The 14,657-nt window shown below is 37.1% G+C and overlaps 1 protein-coding gene across 2 annotated transcripts in view; it reads right to left on the bottom strand.

The window, feature by feature from the left end:
* Window positions 1-14,657, bottom strand: part of CCDC14 (coiled-coil domain containing 14) — a 45,570-nt gene that overhangs the window by 18,537 nt on the left and 12,376 nt on the right. For both annotated transcript variants that reach the window (XM_036849528.1, XM_036849529.1), the window contains exons 6-9: window positions 10,477-10,713; window positions 10,269-10,363; window positions 8,524-9,025; window positions 5,668-5,809 (exon numbers count right to left, since the gene is read on the bottom strand). In XM_036849528.1, coding sequence (XP_036705423.1) covers window positions 5,668-5,809; window positions 8,524-9,025; window positions 10,269-10,363; window positions 10,477-10,713 — 976 coding nt within the window. The remainder of the gene's footprint in view (window positions 1-5,667; window positions 5,810-8,523; window positions 9,026-10,268; window positions 10,364-10,476; window positions 10,714-14,657) is intronic.

Here is a 14,657-nt window from a genome sequence, read left to right as displayed (position 1 = left end):
CAGAGGAAGGAACACTCCCAAACTCATTCTATGAGGCCACCATCACCCTGATACCAAAACCAGACAAAGATACTACAAAAAAAGAAAATTACAGAGCAATATCACTGATGAATATAGATGCAAAAATCCTCAACAAAATACTAGCAAACAGAATCCAACAACACATTAAAAGGATCATACACCATGATCAAGTGGGATTTATCCCAGGGATGCAAGGATTCTTCAATATATGTAAATCAATCAATGTGATACACCGTATTAACAAATTGAAGAAGAAAAACCATATGATCATCTCAATAGATGCAGAAAAAGCTTTCGACAAAATTCAACACCCATTTATGATAAAAACTCTCCAGAAAGTGGGCACAGAGGGAACCTACCTCAACAAAAATAAAGGCCATATACAACAAACCCACAGCAAACATCATTCTCAATGGTGAAATACTGAAACCATTTCCTCTAAGATCAGGAACAAGACAAGGATGTCCACTCTAGTCACTATTACTCAACATAGCTTTGGAAGTCCTAGCCACAGCCATTAGAGAAGAAAAAGAAATAAAGGAATACAAATTGGAAAAGAAGAAGTCAAACTGTCACTGTTTGCAGATGACATGATAGTATACATAGAGAATCCTAAAGATGCCACCAGAAAACTACTATAGCTGATCAATGAATTTGGTAAAGTTGCAGGATACAAAATTAATGTACAGAAATCCCTTGCATTCTTATACACTAACAATGAAAGATCAGAAAGAGAAATTAAGGAAACAATCCTATTCACCATTGCAACAAAAAGAATAAAATACCTAGGAATAAACCTACCTAAGGAGATAAAAGACCTCTACTCAGAAAACTATAAGACACTGCTGAAAGAAATCAAAGATGACACAGATGAAGAGATATACCATGTTCTTGGATTGGAAGAATCAATATTGTGAAAATGACTATACTACCAAAAGCAATCTACAGACCCAGTGCAATCCCTATCAAATTACCTGTGGCATTTTTTACAGAACTAGAACAAAATATCTTAAAATTTGTATGGAGACACAAAAGACCCCAAATTGCAAAAGCGGTCTTGAGGGAACAAAAGGGAGCTGGAGGAATCAGACTCCCTGACTTCAGACTATACTACAAAGCTACAATAATCAAGGAAATATGGTACTGGCACAAAAACAGAAATATAGATCAATGGAATAGGATAGAAAGCCCAGAGATAAACCCATGCACCTATGGTCAACTAATCTATGGCAAAGGAGGCAAGGATATACAATGGAGAAAAGACAGTCTCTTCAATAAGTGGTGCTGGGAAAACTTGACAGCTACATGTAAAAGAATGAAATTAGGGCTTCCCTGGTGGTGCAGTGGTTAAGAATCTGCCTGCCAATGCAGGGGACACGGGTTTGAGCCCTGGTCTGGGAGGATCCCACATGCCATGGAGCAATTAAGCCCGTGCGCCACAGCTACTGAGCCTGTGCTCTAGAGCCCACGAGCCACAACTACTGAGCCCGCGTGCCTAAAGCCTGTGCTCTGCAACAAGCAAAGCCACTGCAATGAGAAGTCCATGCACCACAACAAAGAGTAGCCCCCGCTCATGGCAACTAAAGAAAGCCCGCGCACAGCAACGAAGACCCAAGGAAGCCACAAATAAATAAATAAATTTATAAAAAAAAAAAAAAAAGAATGAAATTAGAACACTCCCTAACACCATACACAAAAATAAACTCAAAATGGATTAGAGACCTAAATGTAAGACTAGACACTATAAAACTCTTAGAGGAAAACATAGGAAGAACACTCTTTGACATAAATCACAGCAAGATCTTTTTTGATCCACCTCCTAGAGTAATGGAAATAAAAACAAAAATAAACAAATGGGACCTAATGAAACTTAAAAGCTTTTGAAAAGCAAAGGAAACTACAAACAAGACGAAAAGACAACCCTCAGAATGGGAGAAAATATTTGCAAACGAATCAACGGACAAAGGATTAATCTCCAAAATATATAAACAGCTCATGCAGCTCAATATTAAAAAAACAAACAACCCAACGCAAAAATGCGCAGAAGACCTAAATAGACATTCCTCCAAAGAAGACATACAGATGGCCAAGAAGCACATGAAAAGCTGCTCAACATCACTAATTATTAGAGAAATGCATATCAAAACTACAATGAGGTATCACCTCACACCAGTTAGAATGGGCATCATCAGAAAATCTACAAACAACAAATGCTGGAGAGGGTGTGGAGAAAAGGGAACCCTCTTGCACTGCTGGTGGGAATGTAAACTGATACAGCCACTGTGGAGAACAGTATGGAGGTTCCTTAAAAAACTAAAAATAGAACTACCATATGACCCAGCAATCCCACTACTGGGCATATACCCAGAGAAAACCAGAAATCAAAAAGAGACATACACCGCAATGTTCACTGCAGCACTATTTACAATAGGCAGGTCATGGAAGCAACCTAAATGCCCATCGACAGACGAATGGATAAAGAAGATGTGGTACATATATACAATGGAATATTACTCAGCCATAAAAAGGAACGAAATTGGGTCATTTGTAGAGACGTGGATGAATCTAGAGACTGTCATACAGAGTGAAGTAAGTCAGAAAGAGAAAAACAAATATCGTATATTAATGCATACATGTGGAACCTAGAAAAATGGTACAGATGAACCGGTTTGCAGGGCAGAAATAGAGACACAGATGTAGAGCACAAACGTATGGACACCAAGCAGGGAAAGTGGCAGGGGGTGGTGGTGGTGGAGGGATGAATTGGGAGATTGGGATTGACATATATACACTAATATGTATAAAATAGATAACTAATAAGAACCTGCTGTATAAAAAAATAAATAAAATAAAATTCAAAAACTAAATAAAAAGCTAAAAAAAAAAAGTGAAATAAAAACAAACAACTTATTCTTCCTCTAGTAACTTCCATCTGGAAGAATTATGTTACCATATGTCAAATTATCAGGCCAAAAGACTGAGGGCCACACTCCAGCTCCTCCCACTGACGTCCACTTCAGCTTTTGTTCTGCGTGGGTACACAACGGTCTCATATTTGAGTCTAATATCAGGAAATGGTCATGAATTCTAACTTGCCCTTTGAATATTAAAGTCCCTCTCTAGCTGAACTGGAACCCCCACAACCCTCATCCAGGAAAGTTTGGAATGTGCCAGGCCTTTTGGTGGTCACAGTGAATAGGGCACTACAGACATTTTATGGGTAGGGACCAGGAAGGCTAAATGTTGAGCACTGTGTCAGGAGTCTCACATAAAAACTGCCCAGACCCAAATGCCAAAGAAATAATGCACCTAGCTATTTTTTTTTAAGCCACAAGATGGCAATAAACACCAAGAAAGTCCTGAAAGATCAGTTTTCTGGCCATAAAGGAACAGGAAGTTTCAAAATGCCCAAAAAAGAATGAAAAAAATTTTTTTGATTGAAAAAGCTGAAAAACACTTTTGAATAAGCCTATGCATTCCAACTTTCATTTGTAATGGAGATTATGGATGTTTCTTTCCAAATAAAGATTACCAAAGAGGCAAAAAAATTCCTATACTTGTGCTGGAAATCTCATTCTGCTAAAGAGTATCTGACAAATTCCTCATTTTTCAATAATTTCAATTTTAGAAGGTCAGGTAAACAATGGCAGTAGCATGCTATTTAATCTTTGTCCTCTAAGGACACAGCCAAAAAGCTTTGATGCCAAGTCTGAAGAATTAGGTTAGACATTAAAATAATACCTTTAAAAAAAATTAATGACAAGCAGTGACCAATAAAGTATTAAGTCTCATTTTCTTAAGTGGCTTATAAATTAGCTCCTACAGCAATTTAAAAATGTTCTAAGGAATATAAATAAATAACAACTACTGATATTTCCCATGGTCACAATGCTAAAATAGATAATATCTGGAGACTAAGTTTTATTATGCTTATTTAAGAAACTAATTATTTGATAGTCATACCTTTAAAAACATATGTGTTCATTTTAAATGGATTACAGTATGTTCTTTTGTTCCACAAAATACACATAAATACTGAAGCATAAATAAGTTAGTCTCTACTTCCTAGCAGAAGCAATGCAGAAGCATAGAAATTAAGATCAATGTACTCTAAAATCAAACTGCCCAGGTTTGAGTCTTGTCTCTGTTACATCTTAGGTATGTGACCTTGGGTTAAGTTACATAACCTCTATGTGCCTTGGTTTCCTCATCTGAATAAGAATAACATAATACCTACCTCATAGAGCTGCTGTAAGAATTTAAAGAGATGACACATAAAGGATAATATATGGCACATATTATATTATGTCTTATGGCCTGGCACATAAGAAACATTCAATAAATGTTAGTAGTAGTATTGGCTATTACCATTATTATTATTCATACTTGGTCTTGCTTTTGAAAAACTAATGCTATTATAGGGATCCCTCAGGTCAGGACTACAGACAGTATTATTAGAATTTAAACCAGCAACCCCACCATATACCACAGTATCTAAAGACTAATGATCTTTAGAGAAATAATCCTAAACGAGTAAATCTCACTAGGTGTTGTGCCTTTGCAGGCTCCAGATCCATGAATTTAAGCTATCCTCCAACTAGGAATCCTATTTCGTTGCTTTCCAGTTTTTTAAAATGTTTATGCAGGTCCTTGCAGTTCCCATCTGGTACAATGCCTATAGCTAACGCAACTGTAATGCCCTCTCAGGGCACACTCACACACTGCAGTGTTGCAGAAGCACCTGAAAGTGTCCTCCAATCCTCTGCAAAGTGTACTGATAGACACTGGAGCAGTGGCCTTGGTGATCACCACTGAAATGTTCAAAGTTAAGATATTATTGATAACGTGTAAGTGATTTCTGTATTTCAAGATTCGATACCTGGTTTATATCTTTTCTAAACAAATTAAGGCCATAATATCAACATTAAGTTAAGACAGCCAAAAGAAAAATTACCTAAGAATTTAAATGTGTTTTTTCCTATGTCTGAATGTAGTGGGGCGACTGGTGCTCACCCATATTAGGTTCTCCTTTCCTTTGGAGGATATGGAAGTATGAGAAAATTTCATGTCCCAGATCTTTATATTAGGCAGGGCCATATTCCTCATTTTAGCCTATAAAATATAAGTAGAAGTGAGACTATCATACTTCTGGGCCAGGGCATGTAAGAGTTGGTTTGCCATATCCATGTTCTCTTTTTCCTGAAAAACATATACTGAGACGGTAGATCCTAAGACGGAGGGAACCTAAATCCTGAGTCACAGGATAGCCTCAGATGACCCATGCTGGTCTTGGTGTGAGGGAGAAATAAACTTCTGCTGTGCTATGCCATTGAGATTTTGGAGTTTGTTACTGTATGGCCTAGACTGGCCTGATAAATACCCTGAGGTAGTTCATTTTCCTCTCCATTCACTACCAACCAAGTGATAACGGATGTAAAAAAAAAAAAATGTACTAGTGGGCAGAAGTAACGGAAGAGTTAGAGAATGCCAGCAATATTTGGAAAACAGGGAAGAAAAAGTAGAAACACAGTAAGACAGTATATATCTATTTTCCTTATGAAGCCCTAGATATCTCGTTAGGCACTTTTGTTCTGGCCACGGGACATCTTTGCATGGAGACAAAAAAATTCAAAGAGCAATTCTTACCTGCGTAAATGAGCATTTTCACTTCTTAGTGGTTGCATGGCCAGTGCTATTTCAACCTGAATATTTGTGTTTCCACTTATTGTTGGAAGCAGAGATATATACAACTCCAGTTCTGTAATCAACCTCTGAATTTCTGAATCTTCTATAAAAGGCAGAAGAAATGAGTAAAGACAATATTATAAATTATTTTTAGATAAGATTATTCATATGTAGGGGCCTCCCTGGTGGCGCAGTGGTTGAGAATCTGCCTGCTAATGCAGGGGACACGGGTTCAAGCCCTGGTCTGGGAAGATCCCACATGCCGCGGAGCAACTAGGCCCGTGAGCCACAATTACTGAGCCTGCGCGTCTGGAGCTTGTGCTCCGCAACAAGAGAGGCCGCAATAGTGAGAGGCCCGCGCACTGCGATGAAGAGTGGCCCCCGCTTGCCGCAACTAGAGAAAGCCCTCGTACAGAAACGAACACCCAACACGGCCAAAAACAAATAAATAAATAAATTTATTAAAAAAAAAAAAAAGACTATTCATATGTATTACTAAAAAAAGAAAATATTTCAGAAATATACATACATGCTACAAACAAACTCAACTCAGTTATTTATGAATTTGTTATACAAATCCTATTTTCCTCTTTCCTGCCGCCTGCATTTCCTTATTGAAAAGAATTCTAAAGACATTAAGTTCAGTGAACTAAAGATTAATCTTAAGTCACAGAATTATTATATCAGTGATTTTTTCAGTTAAAGTGTCTAGTAGGAAGATGGTTTATATATATCTCCTAGTTCACATTTACCAAAAGACTATATTAGACTCCTATAATTGCTAAAGGGTTTCCTATAATTAATTACAGTATTAACATTTATAATACAACCTTTGATCCTGGCATAAACAAATAATTCACTTTAGGTGATTCAATTTGGCAACACATTGAGGAAAGGTCTACTAAGATAAGGTTTTATTATTTAATTTTATAAAGTAGGTTAACACAATCAGCTACACTTAATTTGACGTAGCATCAAAAGCAGTTATCATTTTTGTTATTAATTGTGGGGAGTGGATGGTTTGGGAGGTGGCAAACAGCCACAGGTAGAAGGTAGATTTTAGATCTTTTGTCCTTTTATTTTTGTCCCCTCATTTCTATTCAAATTTTCTGTGAACTGAAAACATTTGATAAATATAATATTAATTGTCTGATATCCAAAAGAGGTAAAGTATATTCTAGTTACAAAAATTTGCTCAATTCCATGAGTATTTTAACACCCTGATGGAATGTTTGCATGCACACGGTAAACAACTGTGCCCAATTACAGAGCAGACTTCTACCAATCCTCCATAGAGGGGTTTTACTTGTAAGCATTGGAGGCCGAGACCTGGGCTCCACCATTTTCTAGCAATGTACCGTAGTCCAATTACTTAACTCCTGAAGCCTAGGTTTCTTCATAGTTAAATGGAGATAACAACAGTACCTCATGGGGTTGCTGAGAGGATTAACTGAAATACTGTTCTGCAAGCCTCAGTTTCCTCATCTGTAAAATGGGGACAATAACAGTACCTCATAGGGTTGCTGTGAGGATTAAACGAGATAATGCATCTAAAACACTTAGCACAGTGCTGGGCACATGGTAAGTGCTCAGTAAATGATATTGTTACTATTATTATTGTTACCAATGATTAAGTGTTTGGTTAAGAAAACAGTAATAAACTTAAAGTCTAAAAACACAAGAGATTTTAATATATTAAACCACTGGATCAACAGTGCTACAATCCTTTAGATAAATTTTAAGATTTGGTACTCTTTTTGTCAGCCTGCAAATATTAGGTATTCAATCAGTGCTTCCACAATTAATTACTGTGTTTTCTAGATGACAAATCTGTAACTCACTCCAAATGAAAGCCATTATTTAGAATATATACCCATAATGAAAACATATGAATATGACCTGGCTCAAATGTCTCTTAACTCCACCCAAGACATTTTTCTTGATTTAATTAAAAAATCCCAAGAGTGAATTTAAAAGGGCATAAAAAGTTTTAGGTTCCTCCTCAAAGTGAGATTTGTTAAACATTATAACAGTTGGTTATTAAAGAAATGATGAGAGGAAATTTTCTGCACCTTTTTAAAACAGGAAAAAATTATCATTCTGTTCTAGGGAGTTAATCATGTTTAGGGTCCTCTAACCCCTTAAAGTTTATCTCTATAATTGGTTGAATCCTTTCAAGGTCTTTTGAATCAAGCAGAATGAATACACACTTGCAAGTAAAAGACTGTTTGATATTCCCTAGCACATTTCAAATCCACAGGAAACAAGAGGGAGCAAAACCTAAAAAATAAGAATAAAACAGACAAAATTCATTTCCTCATTAGCACAAGACATATTTCTATGGAAAATATCACAAACTCCATGTCAGTTATTCTGAATTTAAATGACATGCCACAGGGACTTCCCTGGTGGCGCAGTGGTTAAGAATCTGCCTGCCAATGCAGGGGACATGGTTTGATCCCTGGTCCAGGAAGATTCCCCATGCCGCAGAGCAACTAAGCCCATGTGCCACAACTACCGAGCCTGCGCTCTAGGGCCCGTGCCACAACTACTGAGAATGCGCGCCACAACTACTGAAGCCCGTGTGCCTAGAGCCCGTGCTCCACAACGAGAAGTCACCACAGTGAGAAGCCCATGCGCTGCAACAAAGAGTAGCCCCTGCTCGCGGCAACTAGAGGAAGCCCATGCACAGCAACAAAAGACCCAACGCAGCCAAAAAAAAAAAAAAAAAAAAAAAAAATTAATTAATGCTAAAATTATTAAAAAAATAAAATAAATGACGTGCCACAGAAAATTATAAAGAAAGTCTTTATCTACCTTGTTCTGCTACCAGGGCCTTGAGCTCTCCCAACAAATACTTGATAGTTCTAACTTTTTCAGCACTCTGGTTCACATTTTTTGCATTCTGTACATCCTTTATTCTTGTATCTTGCACAGGTATGTTTAAATCCTTTCTTTCACTTCTGACCTCTCCAATTTGTTCTTTAACATATTTTTCTTCATTAGTAGCCAAGAAATCTGGCTGTAATAGGGTGGGGCTGCAGCAAGTCTGACTGTTTGGATGAGAACGCAACAGTTTCGTGTATGTTTGGAAACCCTTTAGTAGGTCTGGTTCCTTAGGAACTCTTTGTTGTGGCAGAATTCCATTAGCAAGACCCAGTTGCTGCAATGTTGGAGTAGCTGGTTTGTCAGTTTGGGGCAGGCTACAGGGAACTCCAAGACTAGTACTGAAGGAATTCCTTAGAACATCATCAGTACAGTTCACAGGACTTGTTCTACCCTGTGATGCAAACTGGTTGTCACCATCAGTCTGAACTTCCTAAAGAAAGAAAAAAACAAGTTAAGGCTTCAAAAATGTGAGCACTGACTTGTAGGCATTAACTATAATAAACTCAAACGAAAAATGTTAGAAGATGACATTTGCAGGATGGAGTTATAGATTACCAGTAAATAAACTGAATTTCCCCTCAGCACAATATTCTAGCTTTTAAAAGCTTAATTAGTTCACTCTGCAATATGGGAACATTATAAAGCCATGACTAAAATAGATCGTTTACAAATATCACACATGGTTTAAAGGCATCAAAAATTAGTCTGCTCTGGGACTAAAACAAAATTCCACTTTGGGAAATAACAATGTAAGAAAATAAGGTGAAAAAGCTTTTGCACAAATATATTTAGAGAAATGTTATAGCGGTAAAAACTTCCTTAGGGCTTCCCTGGTGGCGCAGTGGTTAAGAATCTGCCTGCCAGTGAAGGGGTTATGGTTTGATCCCTGGTCCGGGAAGATCCCACATGCCGTGGAGCAACTAAGCCCGTGGGCCACAACTACTGAGCCTGTGCTCTAGAGCCCACGAGCCACAACTACTGAAGCCCGCGCGCCTAGAGCCCGTGCTCTGCAATAAGAGAAGCCACCGTGATGAGAAGCCCACGCACCGCAAGGAAGAGTAGCCCCCACTCACTCGCCACAACTAGAGAAAGCCTGTGCGCAGCAAAGAAGACCCAACACAGCCAAAAAATAAATAAAATAAATAAATAAAATTAAAAAAAAAAAAAAAAAACTTCCTTAAATGTCTAACCATAGGTGAGTAGTTACACAGACCATGGTATATCCACTACATAGAGTATTAACAACTTATTAAAAATTTACAAAAGGTAAATTACAATAAAATGTTAAGCGAAAAAAAGCAGTATATAAAACTGTATAAAATTTAATTATGATGATATTTTTAAAAGAAAACTAACTTAACAAATTAAAACGAGAAAACAAAACCTACACAGAGAATTAAATAACTGGAACATGCTCTATCAACGTGTTAACAGCAATTATGCCTGGGTGGTAGGTATGGGTGATTTCTTTTTTCTAGTAATCTCTTTCCCTTTCCCCCTTCACCATTGTCCTTAATTAACAGGTAAAACTTTTCTAATAAAAAATAACTTGAAAAAATAATTGGTCTTTACATCCTAGGGCATTAAGATACAATCAGCAAATTCAATTTTCTCTCAAGATGACAATTTCTAAAAGCAAATTACTACTTATATAGTATATAAACTGTACTCACAGAATGAACCATTGGAGGGCAGGGTGGTTGCTGAGGTAACTGGACTTGGGTAGAGGTGGATAAGCTATAATTAGAATATGGAGATGCCTGAGATTCTAACAGGGAAAAGGGAAAAAAAAGTCATTCACATCTCAGACTGCTTATACAAATACCAGGCAACTTAATTAGAGCTTATAATCATGCTTTTTAAAACGTCATTCATACTAACCAGAACCAGACACAGTGTGGCAAGGTGCAGTAGGAATTCCTTTAGGGTTGTTCTTTGCAGCCAAGTTATTCATCAGTGACATTTGAGTCTGCACATGCTCACAGAGGGCTTGGTATATTATGGGTGAATATATTCTATAATGATCTTGTAGTGACCAATTTTCTGGTATATCTGATGAGTCTCTTTCACTTCCAGCAGAAGCATCATTAGGAATCTGTTTCTTATTGTCTGAAGATACTAATGTGGAAGAAGGGAAAAAAGTTCTTAAAATACGATTCTTCAAAAACCTTTACCATAAGATATTAGGGAAAAAAGGACTCTCAGAAGTAGCTCAATTTATCACATACTTTACAGAACAGCTTTACCGCTATCACCCCTAAAGAAAATCACCTCAAATGATTTTTTTAAAGTAAGTAATGAATTAGGTTCTCCAGTCAAAAATCATCTACACTATGTCTTTAAAACCTTTATTAAACACTACTAATAAAATCTCTCCAATTATAAAGACCTCTCTTAGGGGGGTTATTTCTCTCTAAAATCCAGTAAAGCTCTTTCACCTTGCTCCTTGTCCAGTTCATGCTCTTGACAGGGGGAATGCAATAGGAAAGACAGATACCTTGTACAAATCTGATGCTTTGACAATAATAATAATAATAATGATAATGATAAACAAATCAGAGCTTTTAGAGTGAGAATAAAAGTAGATTTAATCTACACATTGGGCTCTCAGACAAGACCTTAACCTGACATTTAAAGTCTCCAAAGCTTAACCACGACATACTTTTCCAACCATCTTCCCATCACCCTCAACTAAGAAATTTTTCATTCCAGTCAGGCCATTTTAGACACCTAAAACAAGCTTTTCTCACTTTCCCAAAACATTACTCATGATGAACCATTCTTTCCAATTCAATTCTACCTACTCACCAAAGCTCATCTGAAGGCTCCTCTCTCCCACGAAGCCTTCTCCAGTCATTCTAGTCTAGTGACTGCTCTTCACCATCCCAGAGCACATATTGTCTATACAAATCATATATCACTTGCATATTGTATTATATTGCTTATCTTTCATTCTCTTGTCTACCTGACTAAACTATAAGCTTCTTTAGGCAGGACTGTATCTTATACTTCATTACTTTCTCCCACAGAGTCTTGTATTAATCTATGTACAAAGCAGTACAAAGTAGAAACCTGGTATTAATAAACTAATACATGAAAAACAACAGTTTTCTACATAGCACTACTCTATAGATCACTATCAAAATCTATTTCTTTGTCTAATAAGATTCCCTTCCCAAATGTTTTTTTAAAGACTATTAATAGAAATGAGAGTGTTCTTGGTAGATCATAGGTTATCAGAGTACAAAGTAAGTTTAGAAAAATATACAGCTTTTGGCAAAAGCTTACCAAAGCTAAATATATATTCTATGACATAGCAATTACACTTCTGGGTATATACCTAACAGAAATGAGTGTTTATGTCTACTAAAACAGAGGTCCCCACCCTCTTTGGCACCAGGGACCGGTTTCGTGGAAGACAATTTTTCCACGGACCAGGGGGCGGGGGGGGGATGGTTCAGGCTGTAATGCAAGCAATGGGGAGCCATGGGGAGCGGCAGATGAAGCTTCGCTGGCTCGCCTGTGGCTCACCTTCTGCTGTGCAGCCCGGTTCCTAACAGGCCGCGGGCGGGGGAGTTGGGGACCCCTGTACTAAAAGATGTGTATGAGACTGTTGACAACAGCTTTATTTGCAGTAGCCAAAAACTGAAAACACCCAAATAGCCATGAATAGTAGAAATGGACAAATTGTGGTATAGTCATCTGAAACTATACAGCAATGGAAAAGAACAAATTACTGATATACTCAAACTACCTATATGAAATTAACAGATATGATGTTGTGTGAGAGTCAGACACAAGACTACATAGTGTACAACCTTATTTACATGAAGTTCAAAGATAATAGAACTATCCAATGGAGACAGAAGTCAGAAAAGTGGTTACTCATGGATGAGGAGATAGGTGGTAGTGAGAATACTGAGGGGTAGGAGCCTGGTAGGGTACTGAAAATGTTCTATATTTTCATCTGGGTGGTGACTATATGGGTGTACCCCATATGCAAAAATTTATTGAGATTTATGCACTTGCTTTATGAAAGTTACTCCTTAATTATTTAAAAAGTGAAAACAGTTAAATTTTTTAAAATGGTATGGAATTCCCCAAATACATATACAATTTATTGAAAATAAAAACATTGCTAAAAGCATAAAACTTACAAGTAAAAGCAAAAAGTTAAAGGCAGATGAAATATTATAACCAATAAAGATAGAAAAATACTACTAAATTAATATTTGACTATGAAAATGGTTGGAGATATTGGATGCTTCCATTTTGACTTGGGCTATACTCTTCCTTTTGAGATAATCTATTGCTGTGAACATATTTCCTTGGCCTGAATATGAGCTCTAACAGTTACTAGCTGAATAACTTCTGGCAAATTATTCAACCTCTCTTGGCCTCCTCTTCCTCATCAGAAAAATGATGATAAGAGCATCACCTATTTCATAAGATTGTTGTGAAAAGTAAATAAATAGCACATGTAAAGTATCAATGTCTAGCACATAGTGAGAACTCAATAAATGTTATATCTATTACCAAATGGCTACAAAGTCTTAATACAGACAAATAAATATTTCACATTCACAAATCTTCCCAACTGCTAACAATAAAATACTCTAACTATGTCCCCTCTGAGGTGACATGCAGTAACAATTATTCTTCACTCTCTGAATATATGAGCTACAACAAATTGGTTAATAAACATTTCTGTAAAAAAAAATTATTTCTTAGTGGAAATACAATTTTATAATAAATCACATGGAAAAGTATCCTCCTAAAATAGTTTAACTTTGAAATCTAAAATGATGAAGGGTGCGATCACAGGCAGCCCACGGCCATCCAGCACATTGCCCTTCCTTTCCTCCTGATTCCTAGGTCTCTCTTCTGCTCCTGGCCTTTCCTCCTGATTCCTAGGTCTCTCTTCTCCTTGGTTTCTTTTGGTCCCATAAGATAAGAATGGTCTGGTTTGAGGAATTCTCAGATTTTACACTCATAGTTCCCAAGCATTGGCACTCATTCACTTTTCAAGGGATGGTTTTCACAATCTCTGATAAAGCTGAGCTACAATATTAGGCCTTTGCCAGCAGATGGCATCATCCAACATAAATTAATAAACCTCAAACACTTCTTAAAATTCAAAGCTTTAGAATTAACATGACTTACTTTGCTCCTTTATTAACTCACTCTATGTGAAACTCTACTGAGAATGTCGTATATCTGTATTTAAGAGACAAAATCTTAAAGCAAATTATCTAAGACAAGTTAAAAACCATAAATGGATACACAATTTTAAAATTAAAAAAAAACAAAACACCACCACCAACAAAATAAGCCTGTTACTACACAAATACAAATGAAGTATATTTTCTTGCTCTTGTTCACTATAACAAAGCACCCTACATAAACATTTTACCAAACAGCTTAGGACAGCAATGCCTAATTGGTGCCAGTTGATAACTATTTATTCAGTCCACAAAACTTTTTCTGTCCTTGAATTTTAGCTGCTGTACAGCACTGCTGCTTGGATGTACAAGCATTGTGTGACAGGTAAGATAATTCCTGCCACCGAAATACAGAACAGACATCTACTGGGGATAAGAGCTGCTGGATGCCTATTATAATGTGAAATACGTAAAAGAACACCTGGCCTTGATACGGGCAATCAAAGCTCAAAATATTCTGCCTGTAGCAGTTTATTTCCCCAAGGTGAGGGCAGAAATATATACATGATGCTGAAAGTAGGGTCACGTGCCCACAGCATTCAACACAGTTATCAAAATGTAAAAAGTTGCTTATTAAAAACATGTCTTTTTTCTTTGAGTGTCAGGAGCACTCTCAAGTAAGCTCTCAACGCATATCTGGAACTGCCTTTCTGCCTCCTTCCTCCCAGTATGCAACGGGGTGGGTGAGCGTGACTCCACAGACACTCAGTGATCAGACAGGTACCAGACAGAAAGCAAATAAGGAGCCCAAGCCCCAGAAGACAGTTAACACGAAATAGTAAGATAATGTATGCCAAAGTTAAAATGATACATAGATACCAGTTAACATGCTATAATAGA

This window comes from Balaenoptera musculus, chromosome 4 (assembly GCF_009873245.2).
Source record: "Balaenoptera musculus isolate JJ_BM4_2016_0621 chromosome 4, mBalMus1.pri.v3, whole genome shotgun sequence".
Lineage (NCBI taxonomy): Eukaryota > Metazoa > Chordata > Mammalia > Artiodactyla > Balaenopteridae > Balaenoptera > Balaenoptera musculus.
This window is presented reverse-complemented; position numbering and strand designations above follow the sequence as displayed.